We start from the raw sequence: 25904 nt of genomic DNA, 5'->3' as shown, positions 1-25904 counted from the left end.
CTTCTGTGCTGAGTCAGCTCATGGAATGATAGAAACAGTTCACCTGGGAATGGAAACCTTGTGTTCCACCTCTGCTTCACTGTGAAACCATAGACAAGTCCCTAACCTCTGGTTTCTCTTTTCTAATATATAAAATGAGGGTCTCAGACTAGATAATGTCATAGGATGGGAAGAGCCCTAACATTCATCAGTGACAATCTCTCCAGGCTCTCCTTGGTGATCCTGTCACTTCTTCTTCCACAGGAAGAGATGAAGTCTCAATAAACACAGTAACAGTGTTACTTCTACTCAATTATCCTAATGGTTGCTTCTATCCCTCACTTAAACATTTTAAATGGTGCCAGCATCTTCCTCTGTAACATTCAGGAAGCATCTCAGTAAAATCAGAAAATAATTATTCCCAGCACTGCGTTGTCTTTGGCGCAATCATTCTGATGAACATCAGCTCATTTTCCTGTACTCATCAGTATTGATCATTTTCAGAACTCCTGTCATTTTTATGCCCCCCAAGCAAAATGGTCTCTTTTTAGAGGAGAAAGTTCCAGATCCACATAAATGAACCCAAAACCTGTTGGAGTTAAAACATGGTAAGAAACCATTTTTTCCCCCGTTCCTTCTGTAAACAGTTTTAATGATTAGTTCAATTCAGTAAGTTGGAACCAACATAATTTCACACAGGACCGTCTCAGTCACCCATCCCTCTGTGCTGGCAATCAGACTTTCACTAGACAGAACCACTCCAAAGCACAGTATGTGCTTACAAAGGTTAGTCAGGACTCTATTTGGATAATAGCAGCTTAATCATTTCAATCTTTAAAAAATAAAACAACAGTTTTTGGAAGCCTGTATTTTAGAATTTCTTTTCTCATCTTGGATTGCCTTTCTCCTCTATAACTGGTTCTCATTTCCCAAAGTCTCCTCTTGTTTGTGCTCCCTAAAAGTCACCGTAGCTTGTGGTAAAGAAGGGTTGATAGTCAGCAAGATGGATCTTCCTGGAAATGGAAGCCGTCTGGAGCCCACCAATTTTAACTACTTCAGTTTGAGCTAAAGAGGAGTTTATTGCGGCTCTAGTCCCCTTCCCTGTGGCAGTAAATTACCAACAATTAAAAGAGTCCGTTTCCTTTCACCCTCTTGGCCCTACCACTCTTCTCTGCTCTCAGCAAAAACATAAAAACGATCCCCCAAAGGACAAAACCTGCCACCAAGGCAGCAGCACTGTGGTAATTTCCCAAGGCATTATGATTGATAATGATCAGCAGAGCGTGGGATAATAGCTCCCCTTAATTTACCGGTCCCTTTGAAGGGTTAAAATATGGCAGATGTTGATAGCCGACACTCCTTGCTAACAGGAAAGACACATTGCTGTGGGGCCCACTTCTAGGCTTTCCTTTCCCCGCAGCTGTCTGTGTAGGGCTAATTGTATCCACTTGTTTAACCTCGGGGAACGTCTGGAGGGGACCCAGTGCCACAAGGGTACCTTTTTTTTTTAACGGTCATTTCCTCTCTGGTGTAACTTGCATGACAGTATGTGACAAGCAGAAATTAATGGGGACACTGCTGTGCCAATTCCTCCTGAATTGCTGACACTGGCTACAGGCTGCCTGTTTGCCACCCAGCCAAGACCTCACATGAAACATGGCGAGGGGCCCACAGCTCTATTCACCAACAAGCCAGCTGGTCAGTGATGAGAGGAGCTGAAACAATGTGGTGCGCACAAACCAGGAAGAAAATGCTTTACAAACCGCTTCAAACCAAGGAGGTGGCATTTGCTGGGAGTTAATATGCTAGTTTATTTTCCTGAGTGGCAAATTGCTACAGGACTCCAATCTCCAAAGTGCATTAGATATAAAAAGTATTCCTCTTCCAAAGCCTCCTAAGGTATAAGTTGGGCTGCGGATACCATTCAGGCAAAAGGGAACCACGTGAGATTTATCTCCAAGGAGTCTTTTCCAACAGTCAGCTTCCAGGAAGGTCTGGGAGCCAACAGGGTATCTCTTGCCTCTAGCTAACTACCACAGAGCTGCCTGGTTTAAAAATTCTATGCATGGTATCTCTTTCACTCTTTCTTGCACATACAAGTGCACATACAAACATACACACAAAAGAACCTCATGTTCAAGCCCATTAATTGCCCACAACGTTTTGCAAGGTTGGAGAATCTGCCCCAACCTTGGCAAAGTCCACTTTCTCCCTTTAACATAATAAGGGATCAAACTCAGCTGGCGGTCACTTAAAATGGTGGCTCTGTTATAGATTATGCCCTGCTGATTTCGGCACAGATGAGTGAACAGAGGCATGTAAAATTGTAAAAAAAAAAAAGACAGGGCAAAAAACTCACCTAACTATGATCTTGTGTATAACTCAAAACTCAAGTTTAAGAAGAAAAGGGGGAAAGGTGTAATGGGAAAATTACATTGGTAAGAGTTTTACAACAAATTTGGGAAGCCCTAAGGCCATTTCAAAAATGCACAACAAACAGGCTCCTCAATTTTGCGGCTGGGCATGGCATGTAGTGAAATTTTGCTGCTCTAAAGTAGTGGAGAAGCTCATAAAAACAAGAATCTATTTAATTCACTTTTTCTTCAATTCAAAGTTTTAATGTGTACCAGTTGATGTGAATCGGCTGTACCCAGTTTCTGGGAAAATAAGGAACCCTCACAGAAACCAGGGAATTCAGTGAATGAACAATGTAGGTTTTGATCTAGGTTAGACAGGCCTCTCATTTGTTGGAGAATAAAAGAGAAGAGAATGCAATAACTTAAAGAGTTGTATCAGGTTCACTGTTGGTATTAATAGAAGGAAGATGTGTGCTTTTACTTCCAGGAGAATTCTTCCAAAGCAACGTTAGAGTGGTGGGCTCAGGATGGTCATTCTTTGGCCATCCTGTTAAAGGGACGGGCAATCTATCTTTCCAGCAACAAATGGGATTAACAAAATTCTCCATTTCAATTGGGCAAGAAGCACAAGACCACAGGAGGAAGAAATGGAGCATGCATACCAACCTCCAATGGATAAGGGATCTGGGAATAACTTTGGTGGATGGGCTGTTATTTCTCTAAATATAATTTGTGAGAGAGCTACTGAATTTAGGAAAGGTTTAAAATGTTTCTAACCCAGAACTGAAACACAGGCCTGGAAAAAAACACAAAGGAAGAAGTCATGGAATTGGAAATGCTAACCTCTTTATCAAATACATTTCCAAAATATACTATATAATGCAACCTGAGCCTTTTAAAAATGTTCACTACTAATATAGTCTTTAAGGATCTGTGCTTTCTAATAACAAAGTACTGTAATATTGATTTTTAACTTTTAGGTTTGGGGATACAATGTTAAGATTTTTTATACAGGTAAACTTATGTCTCAGGAGTTTGTTGTACAGATTATTTCATCACCCAGGTATTAAGCCCAGTACTGAACAGTTACCTTTTCTGCTTCTCTCCTTTCTCCTACCTTCCACCCTCAAGTAGACCCCAGTGTCTGTTGTTCCCTTCTTTGTGTTCATAAGTTCTCATCATGTAGCTCCCACTTACAAGTGAGGACATACGGTATTTGGTTTTCTGTTCCCTCATTAGTTTGCTAAGGATAATGGCCTCCAGCTCTATCCATGTTCCTGCAAAAGACATGAACTTGTTCATTTTTATGGCTGCATAGTATTCCATGGTGTATATGTGCCATATTTTCTTTATCCAGTCTGTCACTGATGGGCATTTAGGTTGATTTCATGTCTTTGTTATGATGAATAGTGCTGCAATGAACATTCACATGCATGTGTCTTTATGGTAGAATGATTCATTATTCCTCTGGGTATATACCCGGTAAAGGGATTGCTGGGTCGAATGGTAGTTCTGCTTTTGCCTCTTTGAGGAACTGCCACACTGATTTCCACAATGGTTGAACTAATTTACACTCCCATCAACAGTGTATAGTGTTCCCTTTTCTCCACAACCTTGCCAGCATCTGCGATCTTTTGACTTTTTAATAATAGCCATTCTGACTGGTGTGAGATGGTATCTCATTGTGGGTTTGGTCTGCATTTCTCTAACGATCAGTGATATTAAGCTTTTTAAAAATATGCTTATTGACCGTATGTATGCCATCTTTTGAAAAGTGTCTGTTCATATCCTTTGCCCACTTTTTAAAGCTTTTTTTTATCTTGTAAATTTGTTTAATTTCCTCATAGATGCTGGATATTACACCTTTGTCAGACGCACAGTTTGCAAATATTTTCTCCCACTCTGTAGGTTGTTGTCTGTTTACTCTGTTGATAGTTTCTTTTGCTATGCAGAACTCATAAACTTAATTAGATCTCACTTGTCAATTTTTGCTTTTGGTGTCTTTGTCATGAAATCTTTGCCCATTCCTATGTCTAGCATGGTATTGCCTAGGTTGTCTTCCAGGGTTTTTATAGTTTTGGGTTTTACATGTAAGTCTTTAATCCCTCTTGAGTTGATTTTTGTATATGATGTAAGGAAGGGGTCTAGTTTCAATCTTCTGCATATGGCTAGCCAGTTATTCCAGAACCCTTTACTGAATAGGGAATCCTTTCCCCATTGCTTGTTTTTGTCAGGTTTGTGGAAGGGCAGATGGTCATATGTGTGTGGCCTCATTTCTGGGCTCTCTATTCTGTTCCATTGGCCTATGTGTCTGTTTTTGTACCAGTACCATGCTGCTTTGGTTACTGCAGCCCTGTAGTATCATTTGAAGTTGAGTAGCATGATACCTCCAGCTTTGTTCTTTTTGCTTAGGATTGCCTTGGCTATTCAGGCTCTGTTTTGATTCCATATGAATTTTTAAACAGTTTTTTTTCTAGTTCTGTGAAGAACATCTTTGGTAGTTTAATAGGAATAGCACTGCTTCTGTAAATTGCTTTGGGCAGTATGTCCATTTTAGTGATATCAATTCTTCCTATCCATGGGCATGGGATGTGTTTCCATTTGTTTGTGTCATCTCTGATTTCTTTGAGCACTATTTTGTAATTTTCATTGTAGAGATTTTTCACCTCCCTGGTTAGCTGTATTCCTAGGTATTTTATTCTTTTTGTGTCAATTGTGAATAGGATCTGGCCTTCCTGATTTGGCTCTTGGCTTGGCTGTTGGTGGTGTATAGGAATGCTAACGATTTTGGTACACTGATTTTATATCCCAAAACTTTGCTGAAGTTGTGGTTAAAAAGCTGCATGACTTGTCAGAGGCTAGCCAAATATCCACATGTTCTATTTGTGAGTAAGGGAACTATGAATTGTATTTTAAAAGGCAATCCAGCAAGCAGCTGGATATAACACATGCCCAGGCTTCTTAGCCCTTCTTCATGCTTCCTTGGGTCTCTTATCAGAACAAGAAGAATAGAGATCTCTGTTATGGCTTTCCTGTGGCAAGTAAAAGACAAGGCGATGATTTTCCAGTCCATTTCCCCTGGCAACATGCTCATCAATCACCAAAGGCTAGGACTTTGTTATTTTGGCTGGAGGAAAAAAAGCTTAGTGGTTTCTGTACTAGTGAAATGGGACTCTCCTTTAACCTGTGTTTCAGATTAGCATCAGGGCTTGCTCCTCCACCTTAAGTGCATCTGCTTTGATGGCATATGGGCTCACAGGATGAGTCTGGAACACAGCAATTTTAGCTACTATAGAAATGATTTGGTCTGGGATAAAAGCTATTTTTTAAAAAAATGTGTTTGGTGGTACCAGTTTTCTAAATCCAACAGGGGCATTACCAACACTATGGGTATTTATCTTTCTGCAAGTGATGTGTCCTCAGCAGTTTTCCTTTACTGTCATCCATATTGGTCTATTTTCACCTTCATACTTTCAAAAGGCCACAGTAGAATGGAACAACAGACTTTAAGCCAAAAAAAAAAGCTTAAAAAAAAATAAACATACACACAAATTCCCTTTGTCTGGCATCACTTTCCCCTTTTATCCCATTTAATTTGAAAGAAATGTATTTTGCCCTTGAGTGAACAGTGGAGTTATATACAAACATGTTGCTGTATGGCCATGCACATACAATGAAGATTGCTGTTAACATTTCAAGTCTCAAATTAAACATTTTGTTTCAGGAAAAACTGGAAAGACATCTAACACTGCTTCATTAAACCAATTCTGCATTCATAATATCTTGTCTATTCATGGACAATCTCCCTGTACCTGCCAATCCAGGATTTTAAAAGTACTGAAAGCCTAGAGATTGTTAAAGAAATCCCTGTACCAGTGCCTGTCATTGTAGTAAAAATAGGCTTGCAAAATCTGTCTTCTATACGTAGACATTGATTTAAAAATTTACTACTCATCAGCAATTGCTTCCATTTACAATCAAGTGAAATTTCTCCATAGCCCAATTATACTATTTAATGGTAAAATGTTTGTAAGATTAAAGGAGATAACAATGGTGTCAATAAATCTCATTAGAAAACTTATCATATCATTTTTCCTAGTCCTTCAATGTTTGCTATTTTATCAATATCATCATCATCAGTAAACATGTACTGAATGTTTTTAATGTATACACACTGATTATTTTACAAAACCTGTCTCCTTGTGTTGCCTAAGAGCAAAGGAAGTGATACCATGTTGTTAATTCTTATGTTGGGCTATAAAGAAAAGATTCAGATGTGAGAACTTCAACTTTTCTGGAATAGAGGGCATTCCCCATTAAGATGTATGTTAAAACACCCTTTTGTTGGATTGTAAAAATATTGAGTTGAATTATATGAAACTGTCATTTTTGTAGGGCAAAACCAGTTAATTATTGGGAATATTAAAGGGTTTAATGTTGTATGGCACTAGCTCATTGTAAACAATAAATTATAAGGAACCCATAATACCTTGACAGAGATATATACTGTTAGTATTTTGGTGTATTTCAGGCTAGTTTCTTAATATACGTATTTGAAATATATTCCCCAAATGGGATCATATTGTATATATAATTTGGATCTTGTATTTCTTTAGGCAATTATTCTTCAAAAATATGAGATTTTTTGAAAAATCATCCTGTGAGATGTATTCATTTTGTTAGATAAATTTTCATAATGTATTTAATCATCCCCTGTGATACATTTTTATTGTTCATTTCTCTAATTATTTGGGAGGTTGAGCATTTCCCATGTCTACCAGCGTTCTGTATATATGTATGTCTTTGCAAATTTGTTCATGTTCTTATCCATATCTAAATTGGGTAATCTTTTTCTTAGTGGTTTGTAAGAGCTTTTTATATATTAAGGACACTAAACCTTTGCCAAACTTTTTCAAATATTTTATCATTTGCTTTTTAGCTTTATTTATAATATTTTAAGTTTAAAATTTTTATAGTCTAGTGCATGAATCATTTCCTTTGTGACATTGTCTACTGTTTTGCACTTAGAAAACTCTACTCTCAGATCTGATATTTGTTTACATATTATTGTATCATTAAAAAAATTAGTAATAGCTCTCCCCTACACACATACCTTTTGAAACTACAAAGTATTTAGACTGTGTACAAAATATAAAACAGGCCACTCGCGTGGAATCCAAAGCTGAAAGTGTTGTCTTCAGCCTCCTAACCAGCACTAAATGTTACTAAATCAGGCCTGTTTCTAGCAAAATTTACAAGCAAACTCAGCTGTCTTCTTTTCTAAGGAAAATTTCCTGCTGCACAAAGGGTTACCTCTGAACAGTATCTCCATTATTTCACTCATGACTCCATTCCTAATTTTCTGTTTTCTGGCAGCTGCTCTCCAACTTACAAATAATGCGTGTCTTTGTTTAGAGTTCCTTAAAAAAACTGTATATTCTAAATGTGGAAGAAAGCTCAATTTATTTTACTTTGAAACCTGAGAAATCAATAACATGAACCATATGTTAATTATAGAACTTGGTGATAAATAAAGTAAGAGGTCCAGTGAAACTGTGGAGAAAGTGAAGGTGGAGTTGAAACAGAAGAGAAGTCCTTTCTCTTGATGTGTGATGCTCTCATAAATCTCCCCACTTGGGAGGATACCAAAATGCAACTCTTTTTCTTAATTCGCTCTAACGTAATTTGTGTTTTACTTCCTTCCAAGTTCCCAAGTGTTTTTATTAGGATCTTACAGCAAAGAGAAGACGCATATCACAGGCTGTTAGTATAGTGGCAATATTAAGAAAAGATGATGTCAAAGACAAAACTTAATTGGTATTTATGTCACTTTGTGGTGTTTATTTTGATTTACATCATTTTGTATTAAAGATATAAAACAACTCATCTTTAGTTTCTGGTTGAAATATTACAAGACTTGAGGTTTACAAGATCAATTGCTTTGATCAGAGTAATAATCATAATGGGGGGGGACAAGAATTAGCATGTAATGTTTCAGGCACTTACGCTCAGCATAATCACATGCTTTTTTTTTTCATGAATAAGGGAAGATGTTTTTTATTTCTTTCTTTTTTTTAAAATGTATTTATTATTATTATACTTTAAGTTCTAGGGTACATGTGCATAACGTGCAAGTTTGTTACATGTGTATACTTGTGCCATGTTGGTGTGCTGCACCCATCAACTCATCAGCAACCAATTCACATGCTTTTTAAAAAAGCACTTTTTTTGGGTTTATTTATGGTAAATAAATCTCTCCTTCTTTTCTGTGACCCATTCAACCAATTCTCTTCCTGTGATCACCAACCTATTTCTCGCCTATTCTGAACCCCATCCTCCTGACCTGGAATATATTTTGGTAGAGGAAGGAAGCAAAGGGAAGCAGGGCCCACACTCATATCTTTTATACTGTCTTAGTCTCAACAAACATTTCAAGTCTTCAGTTATGAGTAATGGTGAATTTCTCAGTTCCAGACTTAAATATTAACATATGATATATTAGTGAAATTAAAATTTCAACAAGTGTTCATTCCATACTAACCATATTCATAGAACATCTTAAATTGAGGATAGCCATTTCCAGATTGATCTAAATCTGATCGCTTAATAGTAAACTTACCTTTTAATGTTGCAGTTCCTAAACATAATTTTTATGCCTTGCAGTCCCCAATCTTGGCTACATTTGGTTTAACATTCTAATCTAAAAGTGGTGTGACTATACTACAGTAGTACGATAAATATTTTCTTTGGTTCTGGCCAAGAAAGAAAAAATTAACAAGTATGGTCAGTGACAACAGTGAACAACGGTAATATAAAAATCAGCAAAACTGCTAGCTTAAATTTGCTAAAGGCTTAGAAAGACAATTAGAAGAAAATGAGATTTTCAGTACTCATGGCTTTCAACATATGAGCCTTAGAGTACTAGGTTTAGCCACATTGGTGTCAGCACTAAAAACCTATGACTATGATCTATCTAAATTTCATTTAGTTTTGGTTCCTTACCAATAAAACAGGAGTAGGAATTCTGATCCATTATACTTGCAAGTCTGGTAATGGTTTACTAATTTAAGACCCTAGAGAACTGTGAAATCATTAGTGCATATGAAACAAAAAGCAACTTTCAAAGGTCAAATCATGAATGATGAACACTATTTAAAGGGAAGATTTCTGTGTGGCTTAAAAATTTTTAGTTGGAATTCTCCTATTCCTAAGCATCTCTTTAATTTATATCTCCTATTAATCAGTAAGTGTTTTTCAATAGAACATTTTAAGGAATAAAACTTCAGTGCCTTTAAACAAGTTTCGTACATATGAATGACGTTAGTGAAAGCACCACACCTGATTTCACCTGGGCTTAGATTGCCTAAACCTACTGATTGGCTGGGGTTACCAATGCACAGGCAAGCAAATATTCCAGAGGTGTGAGTCATCTCAGAACGTAAGGGAGATGTTTTCCATTTCCCACTTGTGTCATATGACATACTGCGGGGGGAATATGTCTTAAGCCACAGTGTCTGGTGTCACCAGAGGGTACTTATTAGAAACTCCCTCCTGAGACTATGTTTGACAATGAGAAATCAGGGCAGGATTGTCATGTTAAGTGAGCACCCCAGGTGGTGGTGATGCAGGTGATTCACTGACCACACCTGGAGAAACAGAGCACGGTGTTTACAAAGCCTTTATCAACCCTTTAATAGATGGTTCCTCATTTTTGCAAAATCTGTTGGGTTAAAAAAAATCTGTTGGGTTTAGTTCATTTTCCAGGCATCCTAATTAATCTAACCATTACATGGTAGTAGTCAAGGTTTATTTGTCTTTTTTTTTTTTTTTTTTTTTTTTTTTGAGGCAAGGTCTTGTGCTCTGTCACCCAGGCTGCTGTGCAGAGGTGTGATCACGGTTCACTGCACCCTGAATCTCCCAGGCTCAAGTAATCCTCCCACCTCAGTCTCCTGAGCAGCTGGGACTATAGGTACACACCACAACACCTGGCTAATTTTTGTTTGTTTTGTCAAGACAGGGTTTCTCCATGTTTTGCCATATTGTCAAACTCCTGGGCTCAAGTGATGCATCCTCCTTGGCCTCCTAGAGCGTTGGGATAACAGGTGTGAGTCACTGTGCCCAGCCCACTTTGTCATTCTGACATTCAAGGAATTCTCTTTACTTCCTAAAACTCCAAGTGTCACAGTGCCCAGATGCTAAGTCCTTGATTAAATATATGAATCCGTATTCAGGTCAACCTCTCCTCATTTGACTTACTGTAAGAATCAATCTTTCAGGACATCACGCTCTTAGAGGGTGATGATAAGAAAGAAGAAAAACAGAATGACAGTAACTACAACATTATTCGATATGCTGAAGACACCAGATTCTCATAACTGGCACTATGGGGTTTGCAAGGCTTCATTATACAACTTTTTGTGAAAGCACATATTCATTCAACAAATATTTACTAGAACCAGTAATTACTTTCTTAACTGCAATGAAAGGATTGTTTAATTTTTTCTACCTTGCTTAGGAATGAGGAATAAGATACTATCTCAGATAACTGATGGATACCTACTTTGTATGCCTTTCACTAATTTAAAATTTCACAATGATAATATTGCAAATTCTTGGCAATTGCTCTAGTAGAGCGGTCCTTTTTTTCAACTTACAAACTCCACAATACATATGGGCATCTGAAATTTCTGGGTAAGAATAAAATTCAAATGAATAAATACAGTATAGCATTTTAAAGATTTTAAAAGAGAACTTATTCCTTTGAAGCTTCTAGTTCTCGTGATGGGGATGGGGAAGACTGCATACAATTGGGATATATGGAACGCAATTTTAAAGTGAAAAACATGTGTCACTACAAAATTATTTTTTAGATAGACACTCCTGAAATATGAGAACAGGATCTAAGATTCATGACATCAATCAGTCTCTTCACTGAACTTGGTTCTCCATCCTTGGTATAAAATATATTTAAGCATCCCACCTTGGGGAAGAACAATTTCTGGAATTCAGTTAGTATTTTTGGAATTAGTCAGTACTATTTTAAGGAGAAAATACCTTATAGTTTTGGCGGGATCAGTTATTGGTTTTAGACTATGTCTAAACCAAGCCAAATTCTTAGCTACAACATAGATAATCCCAGTGTCCCGGCCCACCACAAAGAACGGAATGCGCAAATGCAAAGTGAATGTGCCGAGATATGGTATACCTTCAGCTTATTTTTCTGTAATATAAATATTTAAAAATTTTATCCTTGGAAAAGTACCATCTCCTCACTTATACAATGGTGGTATTGATGACTACATTTCTGAGTTAATTAACAGGTAAACACCTAGTACAGTCACAAACACGTGTTTGAGGATCCCCTATGTTCCAGGCAGTATGCTGACCATGGAGCTAGAGCAATGGACTAGAGTCTTGACTAAAGTCTCACCTTGTTGGGAAAGATTAAAAAACAAACATAAAAAATAAATGAGATAATTTGAGCTAAGTGCTATGAAGAAGATAAAATAGGATAATGTGGTGTAATGTGATAAATTACAACTAGATGTGGAGTTGTAGCTGAGAGGGTCACAGAAGGAATGATGAAGACATGACATGAGCTAGAGGGTGTAGAGCATTCCAAACAGATGAAAAATCAGCACGGACACATGCTGAGCTAGAAGCAGGCTGGAGGAACAGAAAGAAGGCCACTGTGGCTGGAGAACCGTGGGCCCAAGGAAGGGTGGAGGCAGATCGGAAAGGCAGGGGGTGAGAATGGGGGGTGGGGAGCACTAGATCATGTAGGACTTCTGATGTTATTCTATAGGTCATGAGAAACCACTGGAGCTAAGTTTTCAGTAGGGGAGTTAGAGAATTTTATTTCTGCTTTAATAAGGTCCCTCTGGTTGTTAAACAGAGGATGGTCCATAAAGGAACAGCAGTGGCATGTTGAGTTAGGAAGCTGGTTAATGGGTTAAACTAGAGCTATAGCAATGAAGATACTGAGAAGTAGTCAGATTGGGGATATCTTTTGGGGATAACACCAAAAGCACTTACTGATGAATTAGATGAAGACTGTGAAGGAAAGCAAAAAATCAAGAATTATGCCTAAGCTTGGTGCTCAAACAACTGGGCAGATAGGGAAGGCTTGAGTTGGGCAGAGGATTCTCAGTCAATGTTTTACATGGTTAACTGACTATCTGTACCAAGAGCATGTGGGAGAGGAGAATAGGTATTTGAAGATTCTGGACTAAATGACATCACTTGATTAGAAAGCATAGCCAAGGAAAAGAAGAAGGCTGACAGTGAAGCCTTGGATGTTCCAATGTTTAGAGGAAGAAGAGCCAAAAAAAGAGACTGCAACCAAGGAGTTTAACACAGGCTAAATTTAGATGAGAAATATCCTTCCTTCTACGCAGAAGAGCACTCGGCTATCCGTTGCCATGGTGATATAAATGGGTATATACTACCTGCAAGTTTTAATGGACTTTGTAAACAGATTCAATGCCTAGGGTGAGGAAGCACTTTCTAAAGAGATTCCAACTTATCTGTTATTAGCTGAATCTAAGTGTCATTTGCCTATTTAGTGAGTCATTATTTATTTAGTGAGTCAGTCTTACAGTACCTTTAGACAGAAACTAGCTTTTCTTAAACCCATATTTCCTATCTGCTGCCCTTTTACATTAATGTTGCTTTTTATAGGGTTGGAGACTTTTAAAATCCCACTAAATAACTGTTATATTTGCTACTAGAATATCATATACATGCATAATTCTGTCCTCTTTCTCTTCTGATATTTTCAGCTACTATAAGGGTTAGGAATTTGCAAAAGGATTTGTTTCTGAGAGTCTTCAGAATCTGGACTGCATAAAATTGTTCTCCTTTAAGAAGTTGCTTGAGTTAGTGAGTTTTCCCTTGGAATGAAAGATACTTGAAAGCACAATATGTATGTTTCTGATTGGAGCAGGGGGAAACAAATGAAATTATTAGTAAGATTACAGTAAGATTACACTGAAATCTTACTAATTAGAAAGATTATACTGAAGATTTTATTTCTCTCTACACTTTAGATTTGGGCTTCTGAGTTTAGTAGTATAAACTCCCACAGTTGTTAGAGCTCACTCACTCTACCTTTCCCCCTGAATTTGGAATATACTCAGTATTGATTCATTATCCTTCCATCCTTCAAATCATCTCTCCTGTTCCACTCAGTGGTCAGCTGCTGCCACTGCTTTGATTTATCCCCCTGTCTACTCTGAGGGTGTCTGCTTAATTTCTGCTTAGCAGCATAGTCTTAAAAAAAACCCGCAAATCTCAAAAGTCTCAGTATATGTGGGGGCAGAGGGATGCGGAGTGGGGAGGGGCAGTAAAGTTGTGGTTCTGTGGAGAAAATATTTCTTTGGAGTCAAAAGACTATATTAAAAGCTGGTCTTCCACAGAATATAGGTCACATCCCTGGTAAAAGTTTAGATGCCTGTTTTTTAAAAAACAATGCCTCTATACACCATAGTTAATATACTATAAATGATATACTTTGAATAAGGGATAATAAGGGTCTACAATTGTGCATAAATCAACTAGGTAAAACACTATAATAGCCAATCCTGTAAAAAGCTACATTAATGGAGAAAGGCAGAAGAACTATAAATGAAAGAATCTTGGGACTCAGGTTGGAGAGAGCTTAAAGCCAGGGGAAGCCGGGGCAGAGTTCTGGAGAGTCGAGGGATGCTAGATGTGGGAGGCTGATAGCGGTGGTGGGAGTTTGTAGGGGGGTAGAGAGTGAAAAGAAAGGATATAGAAAACATAGGGTCTTGAGTGCCAAGAAGAAAATAAACTGGGAAACCACATTGGCAAGTTAAGAGCCTTGAAAGATCCACTATACTGTGAGGAGTGAACTATTTTAAGTTAAATTGCATTAGGTTAAGGCCCATCTTACAGTAAAAGATGGCATCACTGATCTATGACGTCTTTTACACCAGAACTATGTTATTCCAACATTCGACTTTGCTTCTTTAAAGAGATTTTATTGAACAGTCCTCTCAGGTATCTTTCACAAATGTATTTTATTTTTAAAATTATTTCCTGTTACTATGAAAAGTAGTTTGCATCAAATACCAGGAAAGATGTGTGTGTGTGTGTGTTTTTAAAAACATGGTCTATTCAATTAGTGCAGCTATGATATTAGATTGAAAAAAATTTCCTTCCAAGATCTTTATCATTATGGTGGAGTATTTGTTCTTTGAATTTCTTGCCTTGTTTTTGGGATCACCTTATTATGCAACATCTGCTCTGAATTTCAAATGTGATAAACAGAGTATGAGTGTCGGTGGCAGATGGCTAATGACCAGCAGCGACAGGGCATTCAAGCCTGCCTTGTTTTCTGGGAAGCGATATTTTCATGTTAATTTGCTCTGTGTCCTGCAAAGATGAGACAAATCACCTGCTCGTAATTCAGGCAAAATGGAGACCACCAGGAACTAAGAGGGGCCATGGCTTGATTCCTTTAGGAGTGAGAAGAGAAGAAGATCTGAGAGACTTTCCTCATCTGCAGTACAGGGACCAGTCAGTCACTTTGCATTATGTCAAACTGAGAAAGATGAATCAGCCCTGGGCATCCCATACTGACATCAGAGCCACTGTTTACTGCAAGCAGATATTATTCATGAGAACAGATACTTCCCAGAGGCAGAAAACAGGTGCTATTAACAGTGTGTGTCAGTCTCTGAAGTCTGGGTTTTGTAAAATAAACCTAATAGTGTGTTTTATCTCTTACTGAGAATATTACAACCAATAGAAAACTCTAAAAAACATTCAATTGAAGATAAAATGAAATCTAATTCACAGAGAAAACGACCTACACAGACATGAACGTGGAGCTTTTCTGGCCCTCTCAAGCTCTATAGAATTCATTTATCATAAAGATACATAAATAAAAAAAATTTTATTCCAAGATTGAATCATCAAAAGAGGCCATATGGTCTTGAGCTCAAAGAACCCTGTCCTATTTTTGAGGCTGCTGTTCTTTTGTGTGACCTTTCAGTGCCTCAAACTTGTGAAACTATATTGCCAATTGCATCAAACATTTTTTTTTTAATCAAACATGTTACATGCAGTTTCACGCACAGAATGCCCACAGAATAATTCTAGGTTTTCAAAGAGTTTATAAAATAGTTGAGAAGCCAGGTCATATCCTAGAAAAGATTAATGTATTATACAGACGAGTATAAATACCAAATGAATGAGTTAGTAAAAGAGGGCATTACATTTGGAAAAGCCTGTACAGGAGAATATTTTACATAAGAGTCTCTCCCCATCTATATTTTGCTGTGTACAGTTCTTTTTCTGGGCGGCAGTTACAAATGACTAAGAAAAATGGTGAGGAAATTTCTTTACAGTTCTTTCTGACCCTGTCTCCTAGAATGGCAGATGAAAGCATGAAAGAAAAAAATAAAAATCTAAGAGCGGTTTTTTTTCCTCATAAAGCTCCATGAATAAAAAAAGGTGCTATATAAGCATAGATACTCTGAATTTATCATGTACCCTAAGAGAAAAAATAACACAATCATTAAGGTGTCAATTATTGCCTCATAAATCTCAGCATGGAAACCCAGGAAGGCAATATTAAATCTCAAATGAGCCAATAAAAACTTAATAAAGATGGCACTGAACTCCTCCACAAGTAAACAGACTCAAAGATAATATTCTGAATTAGAAAGAGGAAAGCCAGATATGCCAACAATAAGCTTATGAGGGAAAATTAGAATATCTGTTGACTTCACAGGACAGCAGCCAACAGGCTGCTTTATGCGAATGTCATTGTCAACCAAGAATGGATGCAACTTAAGGATATCAAGAAAAGAGGTTAAATAATGTGATGAAAACCCCAAGATGAAGTATGAAGGTGATTTCTATGTATGCTTATTTTGTTTTTAGAATAAGGTATATTTAATCATGTTGGAAAGAATCACCTATGATTTTATTTTATTCTCAACTTCTCAATGAAAATGTTCAGTTCAGGCCTATACTCTTAACGTATTTTATTAAAGTCCCACATGAGCACCATGCAATAATTAGTTTCCCCGATGAGTTCACTCAACTATCAACCTTTATGAGTACTTATGGCTTTATGGTGTGGTTTGATGTCTTTTTTATTTTTTGAAAACAAATGGCATTTAAATGCCCTTCAAAAATTGGTAGGTGATATAAGTAAGCTGGAAAAATAAGACCATCATGGGCTCTTTTCTAACAAACATGTTGATGAAATGATAAGCAGAATGATGTTACCCATATGATATCTAGTAAGACACCATGGAGCATCCTAGTTTTATTCAAGTACTGCCCAACTAATGCAATTTATGTCCTGAATGTGCATTAGAATATCCTGAATTTCAGTGGCCTGTTAACAGGTAAATAGTGCCACAGAAAACACAGCACTGGGTAGAGGAAAGTGGGTAGAGGAAAATCCCCTGAGCTTCAATGATCTTAGATGAGGTCTTGCTTTGATTTTCTATTTTATATATATTTCATGTTAAAATATCTGGCCGGGCATGGTAGCTCACGCCTGTAATCCCAGCACTTTGGGAGGCCAAGAGGTGGGCAGATCATGGGGTCAGTAGTTTGAGACTAGCCTGACCAACATGGTGAAACCCTGACTCTACTAAAAATACAAAAATTAGCCAGGTGTGGTGGTGCATGCCTGTAATCCTAGCTACTAAGGAGGCTGAGGCAGGAGAACCACTTGAACCCGGGAGGCAGAGGTTGCAGTGAGTCGAGATCACACCACTGCACTCCAGCCTGGCGACAGAGCAAGACTCTGTCTCAAATAAATAAATAAAAATAAAATATCTTATGTATAATTATTTAACAACATGATTTGTTCTAATCTATGCAAGACAATGTCAATATTAATATCTATGATTTGGATCCTTTGAAAAGTAATTTAAATTTAAGTATTTAAAGAACAGTTTGGCACAATATAGATCATGCTTACTCATATATTAGTCTGTTCTTTACTTGAAAATACCCCTAAACTACTTAAATAACCATACAGAACATGTACCACATGTTTGTGTTTGCATTTTATCTCTTCTTCTATACTCTAACGGTCCTTCAGGGCAGGTCCTCTCTTTCTCACGCCTAATTCAATTTTGTGTCCCTGAACTGCCTAGCACAGAACCCTCCATGCAGAGTGAATATTCAATACATATCTGTACAAGTATAGTCAGAGAAGCTCTTATTACAACACAGCATTCTATATAAAGAATCAATTTCTGTGTTCCCAATAGGTTGTTCATAACAACAATATTTGCCTGATCTAGTTATTAAGACTTCCCATAAATGAGCCTATATAACAACAAAATATTTCTGTTCTCTGGTTGTGTGCTTTAAAATTTCAATTAACCAGAATTCAGATTCTCCCACTTAGCAGCTGTTTATTCTGCATTCCAATTCTTAAAAGCAAGTTAATCACAGAAAAAAAAGATACAAGTGTTGGTTAAAAATAATTTTGTATCAGTTATACATTCAGCCTAAAACTATCTATTTGATGGTTTTATTATGCTTTTAAATGATTATTCAAGTTTTCAACAATGACCTTAAAGCATCACACTCAAATTATTTTTTAAAAAATCATATATTTAATAAGGAAAGAAAGTAGGTTAGTATAGTTCAGAATTTTTTTTAAAAAATTAAGAATGAAGATAAAAGAGTCTTCTAATTAGCTTTTAAGTTAGCAAAAAATGTTCAATTAACCACTAACATATAAGTTAACTGCCTGAAATATTTCATTTGACTATGGTTTAGTTTACTATGAAAACATCAATACACCATTAGCCACAAACCTTCAATAACTAGAGGCCCTTGCCCCCAACTCCACCTCTTATCTGCCTATTTGGATCAAGGGGTGTTGATGTTAATGGCTGAAGAAATTTAACAGCCTCCAGGACAATCTCCTGTTTAACACGGAATGAAGTGACATTCCCTTTCCTGGAGATAGACAAAAAGCTCAGAAAAAAACATTTAACTTTTAATGTCACCTTGTTCAAGAGCTTCTGGCAACAATCACCTCCTTCTAGCAAGCCTCCAGCTCCATCTTGGCTCAGCAGCTGCCCCGCCATCTTCTCCTCCCCTTTCCTACTTTGGTGACCACCATTCTGCCTGTATCTTTTTCTATCCTGCTTGCCCCTCCACCCTCACCCTTGAGATCCCCCCCATTCCACTTAATTTCTACTCGCGCCCGATCAAACTTGAGTCTAGTGAACCACTCTGGCTTATCAACATTTTAACTGCACAGATGCCTTTGCAAATGATTCCTCCAATATCCTAAGAGAATTTAATGCAGTGCTCAAAAGATCTATGCAGGTGGTAATGTAAGATATAAAATACATGGTTGCCTCATCTGTCTGTTTAAAAAAAAAAGACACTCCCCAAATAACTTTGAACTTAGAAATGTATCAGAAAACATCAATGATTATTTTGATAGTCTTAGCCTTTGAAAGTCATTTTAAAAATAATTTTGAAAATACTTATATCTAAATAAAGTATGACAATGTGTCTTATTTACTTAGTAACTATGTGTATAAATCATTGTGTAAGACACTGTCAGGACATGAGGATGATTGAATACATGAGATCTGTACATTAAAAAATCCCAATTAAAGGTAGAAAACAAGATAAAAAGGTAGAGATACGTAGAACAAGTGTTATAAGGCACATGAGATTACATCCAGCTATAAGAGTTGATCAAATGGCATTTGAGACGGCACTTGAAAAATTTAGGTAGATAGCTTGGTGAGAAGGAGCAAAAGAAATGGCATGAGAAGGAAGGCCACCAAAGTGGAAAATCACAGATCATACTAAGAGAATGGTGAGCAGTCCAATTTGGCTAGAAAACTGTGTAAGAAAAAGGACTATGCCCCGCTCTGCATGCTGAACACGGGGTTTCTGACAAACTCATAAGAGAACTAAAGCTTCAGGGGTAGAATAGAATGCCAGAGGAAAGAAGGGTGCAGAGATAGAAGATGGTCAAGAACAGGTAACTATCAGGCATACCTACATTTAGAGGGCCTTAATGTCCTTGAAACTGCTCAGGAAAAAATGGGACTATTGTTAAGCACCAGATTCTTTAATGAGAGCCACATGGGAAAAAAACAGAATATTAATCTAAAACAAAAGGAATAAATTATTCAATATGTCAAATTCTAAATATCAGTATGTGAGAACGTCATTTAGCTATCACTAAAGACATTTCTTATTCTGTTGAGAAGATAAACTATTTTTTGTTATTAACTTCTATCTAGAATGATGGTGAATTCTATAACTCATTTCAAAACAATGAATGATAAGGCAGGAGTCTGTTTAACTAAGCTACCTAATTCACACAGACAAAAAGGTTTTCATGAAGACCCGCACATGAGGTGCATAAATCTAAAAGATCTACCAAGTTCAGTTAAGCAGAATGCAAATAACAACAAAAACTGTATCAGTAGCATTTTCCATTAGACTTAAAGGTAGGAAGAACTTCTAGTCAATACACTGCATCTAGTTTACTGACCTCTAAGGGTAGAAAGCATGGCTCAATCATCTTCGAATCCCAGAAGTTTGGCATAGTATCTGGTTACTTAGGCTTCCCTATAAACGTTTTATGAATAAGAAAAATGAAGAAAGAAGGAGGACCTAATAAGTAGTATTTCAGATTCACACAGCATTGGTTGTGTTGTCATAAAACACAATGTGCTCATGAATAATGCTCAAATTATGTCCTTCATAGACAATGAACCATCAGAGAGAGACTGAGCTACACTTACTAAACTATGTTTTCTAAGGTCTGACAATGTACAAATAGATATTTTTAAATAATTTTAATATGCATTAGAACTAAAGGTTTTTCTTTCCACTTAATTCTAAAATTAACTAACTAGAATACATATGTCCGTATTTTGAACATCTCACTTAGTTGATGAACTGGAATATATCCCAATCTTTGAAGATTTTCTTTGATTTTTTAAACTATATACTGAATTCTAAAAGTCATAATTCTGGAAATTTTCATAAGGAATGAAAGCCACTGCTTAACATACTGTAATAGTCGACTGCCTGATAAGACATGAAGATGATTCTTGATACCTTTATGGTTTCAGTGGGCACTCCAGGCTCTGGAACTTTATCCAAGTAAGTGGTCAAGTCTTGATCGACATGTTCAAACACTAAAGTTAGTTTGGTTTCTCTGTCTGTTCGTGACACTGTGCACACATCAAACAACCTAGAAGAAAAAACAAAGAGGTTAAGTAGGTGGCAATAAGCAAAGAAGTAACCTGTGTGTTTTATACATATTGCTCAATTTGGTCTCATAATAGAAAAAACAAAAGGCCAGTGTTGATAATTTCTTACGATCATATGTAAAAATACCAAATGAGATCTGATACTTTAATAAAAATATGAAGTTCAGGAGAGGGGAACTCAGAGTGTGTGGTTAAGCACGAGAACATCTATAGTAACAATGAGAAAACAACGCCATTGGAGCACAAGAACGCTTGGAGAGTTTTCTTAGTTAAGACCTTAGATAGAACTTGCCAATGGGGATAATTTCAAAAACTTGATGTCTAGGCAAAATATATTTCTTCTTAGCTCACAGTTTGAGAATTATTAGAGATAGATTGAGCATCCTCTGGAGAGCTGAAGGCTGTAATCAAGATTTTCCTGGAATTTAAGGTGTCACAACCACATCTGTGAAAACAAATATGATGGAATATGGAGAAATTTTTAGTTTATTTCTAAGACAGCCCTTATCCTGCTGAGTCAAATCATTCCCTGGAAAGGGCACACATTCTTAGTTTTTAAAATTCCAAAGCCATGTTAATCAACATTGTGAAATTTAAACATTTTCTTTTTCGGGGGTAGGGGGACCTGTATTGGTAAACTATATTGCCCTTAAATAATAAAGCAACAGATTAACAAATATTTTGGATGGGTGAATCCAGTTTCTTCCATAAAAATCTTAAAATAAGTTGAAATTTAAGTTTTAAAAACTAAGCCTTCAGGAGTCAAAAGAATATTCAAGCCAAAGGACAAAATTTCCTTTAGTTTCAACCAAAGTACACTATTTAGCACAACAGATTCTCAACAAATGTTTGAAGAATTAAACTACCCATAAATAAGCTGTAGGTACATTTCTTAACAAGAATGTAATATAAATACTAAGAAAAAGCTAATAAAATACTATTCATATTACTTTCTTTAATTTTTTTAAAAAAATTGAATAAATGCCTTCTTCAAAGAAACTAACTATAAATGTGCATAGAGTCCAATAACTAATGCACAGGGTTGACTATCAATTATGCTGCTTATATATTACCTCCCTTAATTTTTAAAAATTATATTTTAAGTTCTGGGATACATGTGCAGAATGTGCAGGTTTGTTACACAGGTATACATGTGCTATGGTGGTTTGCTGCACCCTTCAACCGTCATCTACATTAGGTATTTCTCCTAATGCTATCTCTCCCCTAACCGCACCTCCCTCCCACCCCCAACAGGCCCTGGTGTGTGATGTTCCCCTCCCTATGTCCATGTGTTCTCATTGTTCAACTCCCACTTATGAGTGAGAACATGTGGTGTTTGGTTTTCTGTTCCTTTGTTAATTTGCTACAATGATGGCTTCCAGCTTCACCCATGTCCCTGCAAAGGGCATGAACTCACATCCTTTTTTATAGCTGCATAGTAGTCCACGATGTATATGTGCCACATTTTCTTTATCCAGTCTATCACTGATGGGCATTTGGGTTGGTTCCAAGTCTTTGCTATTGTGAACAGTGCTGCAATAAACATATGTGTGCATGTGTCTTTATAGTAGAATGATTTAGAATCCTTTGGGTATATACTCAGTAATGGGATTGCTAGATCAAATGGTATTTCTGGTTCTAGATCCTTGAGGAATTGCCACACTGTCTTCCACAATGGTTGAACTAATTTACACTCTCACCAACAGCGTAAAAGCATTCCTGTTTCTCCACATCCTCTCCAGCATCTGTTGTTTCCTGACTTTTTAATGATTGCCATTCAAACTGGCAGGAGATGGTATCTCATTGTGGTTTCGACTTGCATTTCTCTAATGACCAGTGATGATGAGCTCTTTTTACATATGTTTGTTGGCCACATAAATGTCTTCTTTTGAGAAGTGTCTGTTCATATCCTTCACCCACTTTTTGATGGGGTTGTTTCTTTCTTGTAAATTTGTTTTAAGTTCCCTGTAGATTCTGGATATTAGCCCTCTGTCAGATGGACAGATTGCAAAAATGTTCTCCCATTCTGTAGGTTGCCTGTTCACTGATGATAGTTTCTTCTGCTGTGCAGAAGCTCTTTAGTTTAATTAGATCCCATTTGTCAATTTTGGCTTTTGTTGCCATTGTTTTTGTTGTTTTAGTCATGAAGTCTTTGCCCATGCTTCTGTCCTGAATGGTATTGCCTAGGTATTCTAGGGTTTTTATGGTTTTAGGTCTTACGTTTAAGTCTTTAATCCACCTTGAATTAATTTTTGTATAAGGTGTAAGGAAGGGGTCCAATTTCGGTTTTCTGCATATGGCTAGCCAGTTTTCCCAACATCATTTATTAAATAGGGTATCATTTCCCCATTGCTTGTTTTTGTCAGGTTTGTCAAAGATCAGATGGTTGTAGATATGTGGCATTCTTTCTTGTTTTTCTTTATTTTTTGGTGATGGAGTTTCGCTCCTGTTGCCCAGGCTGGAGCGCAATGGTACCATCTTGGCTCACCACAACCTCCGCCTCCCAGGTTCAAGCAATTCTCCTGCCTCACCCGAGTACTACTCACACCTGAGTGGCTGGGATTGCAGGCATGGGCCACCATGCCCAGCTAATTTTGTATTTTTAGTAGAGACAGGGTTATTTCATGTTGGTCAGACTGGTCTCGGAACTCCCGACCTCAGGAGATCTGCCCACCTCAGCCTCCTAAAGTGTTGGGATTACAGGTGTGAGCCACCATGCCCGGCCATGTGGCATTATTTCTGAGGCTTCTGTTTTGTTCCATTGGTCTATATATTTGTTTTGGTACCAGTACCATGCTGTTTTGGTTATTGTAGCCTTGTAGTCTACTTTGAAGTCAGGTAGCATGATGCCTCCAGCTTTGTTCTTTTTGCTTAGGATTGTCTTGGCTATATGGGCTCTTTTTTGGTTCCTTATGAAATTTAAAGTATTTTTTTCTAATTCTGTGAAGAAAGTCAATGGCAGCTTGATGGGGATAGCACTGAATGTATAAATTACTTTAGGCAGTATGGCCATTTTCACAATACTGAGTCTTTGTGTCCACGAGCATGGAATGTTTTTCCATTTGTTTGTGTCCTCTCTTATTTCCTTGAGCACTGGTTTGTAGTTTTCCTTAAAGAGGTCCTTCACATCCCTTGTTGGTTGTAGTCCTAGGACCTCTGCTAAACTTTTAATGCCTTGCTGGTTCACCATGTCATCCTACTGCATTTCTGGGCTTTATGGACCCCACATTTGGTATTTCTCTGTGAATCTATACTAAATTTTAAAGGAAACTAAAAACAAACAAATAAACAACAACAAAAAACACCAAAAAAAATACCCCACTACTGTAATTAGGTTACATCTGGCAGGTCAAAAAACAGAACACCAACAACTACACACACTTCATAGCCAGATGCACACTTCTTTTTAATTATGGGCAGTTTGGGGTGAGTCACACAACTCCATTGAAATTAACCAGAATCCACTGAAAATTTTTTCCTCACATTTATCTACTTCCAACATTCTGGTGTTTAAGTTTTAATATCCATTCCTAAACTTAGTATTTTCCCCTAATGTTACTTATTCTGGAAAATTATTCCAATAAAGTAAAAATTCCTAACAGATTTATTAAAGATAGTACCATAAATCATAATAAGTTCCACACTCTAAAAATATGATTGCTATCATGCATGGATTTAATATGTGGAAAGTTTATCAAAACAGTTCTTTTGGCTTGAAAATTCAAGATAACTACAATTATTCACAGGCTTTTTAAAGCCAGTTTATTGATATTAAATCCACATACTTGGACAACTTCACTCTTTTCTTCCTATTGAAGAAGAAAATGGAGTTCCACAATCTCCAACTTTCTTTATATCTGCACCTTGTATTTTTGTAATAAAGTAAAAGAGCAGTGAACCAAAAATGGCATGTCCCTAAAGTCAAATACAAACACAGAGCTGTTTCATACTATGACCACTTCAGTTGTGTTTCTGAAACATTACTTTACAAATATTTCGCATTATAATTAATACATTTAGTGAAAAAATTACATTGCTTACCACTACCTGGAATTAATAGTAATTTTAGTAACTCCAGTTCTTACTGCATTTATAGTTTATCATATACATAAACGATATTATAGTAATTTCCACAAGAAAAAAAATTCTGATGGGGGCATAACTGGAGAATAAAGTGATCCTAAAACACTGCTGAAACAAAAAGTCATCTGCCCCCTAGACCGTTGTCTTAGAAGTTACCTAACAACCCTGGCAGTATGCCCTGTTGCTTCATCTCACTGAAACCGTTTTCAAGCACTCTTCGCATGACACAATTTAAAAATAACATCTAACCCACCCAGGTTGCTTTCCTCAGAGTTATACTGCTCTCTTCAAAATATTAAGACTCATTGATGCCACCTGCAGCAACTGGACTCCAGGCCTCAGTCTCAGTGGATGCTCAAGATAGGAAAGGTGAGCTCACTGAAGCCACTATTAATTGTCCTAAATAATAAACCTTAGAGAAAAAGCACTCATTTCAATCTGTAGTTTTTAAAACATGAAATTTTAAAGAGATGTGTAACAGTCCATAGAGCAGAACATTTTCATGTAAATTTTAATGTATATACTTGCATACTCTTAAAAAACGGTATTAGGTAGAAGTGACTCCTCCAGGTTCAAGGAAATAATCCTTTTTAATTTCTAACTTCATTTGGGAAATGGAGCATATTAGAGACTCCTCAAGACATTCACAAATGGCATTAAGGGACATCAAAGTCCTAAGGATGCCTGTAAGATACTCTCTTTTTTGGCTCCAGTGCTGGCTAGCCATCACCCACATCCTACAGACCCAGTACTCCATGGAAGACATCTGGGGAAATATTGCTCTTCACTAAACCATGAAATTTTGTCTGACTTAAATTATGTCTGATTAACGGTTAGCAAACATTATTGTAGTAAAAATTAACAGTTACATTAGTCACAATGCGTAGGAAATGCATTTTGAATCAACGGTTGTAAACATTAATCTTAGAAATGTTAGAATTTAATATTTATGATGCTTTTCTGTCTATAATGACTCCCTCTGGAATTGCCCCAAATCAAATAATAGTCACTTTGGTGGGTAATACAGAGAAAACAGAAACTTTACTTTTATTTATTTATTTATTTTGTAAGATGGAGTCTCACTCTGTTGCCCAGGCTGGAGTGCAGTGGTACAATCTCGGCTCACTGCAACCTCCTGGGTACAAGTGATTCTCCTACCTCAGCCTCCCGAGTAGCTGGGACTACAGGCACATGCCACCATGCCTGGTTAATTTTTATATTTTTAGTA

At 37.0% G+C, this 25904-nt stretch overlaps 1 protein-coding gene across 4 annotated transcripts in view; it reads right to left on the bottom strand.

Annotated features, from left to right (window-relative positions):
• Positions 1–25904, bottom strand: part of CDK6 (cyclin dependent kinase 6) — a 238100-nt gene that overhangs the window by 153010 nt on the left and 59186 nt on the right. For all 4 annotated transcript variants that reach the window (XM_025378782.1, XM_025378784.1, XM_025378783.1 and 1 more), the window contains one exon: positions 20439–20574. In XM_025378782.1, the coding sequence (XP_025234567.1) occupies positions 20439–20574 (136 nt within the window). The remainder of the gene's footprint in view (positions 1–20438; positions 20575–25904) is intronic.

Source organism: Theropithecus gelada, chromosome 3, assembly GCF_003255815.1.
Source record: "Theropithecus gelada isolate Dixy chromosome 3, Tgel_1.0, whole genome shotgun sequence".
Classification (NCBI taxonomy): Eukaryota; Metazoa; Chordata; class Mammalia; order Primates; family Cercopithecidae; genus Theropithecus; species Theropithecus gelada.
This window is presented reverse-complemented; position numbering and strand designations above follow the sequence as displayed.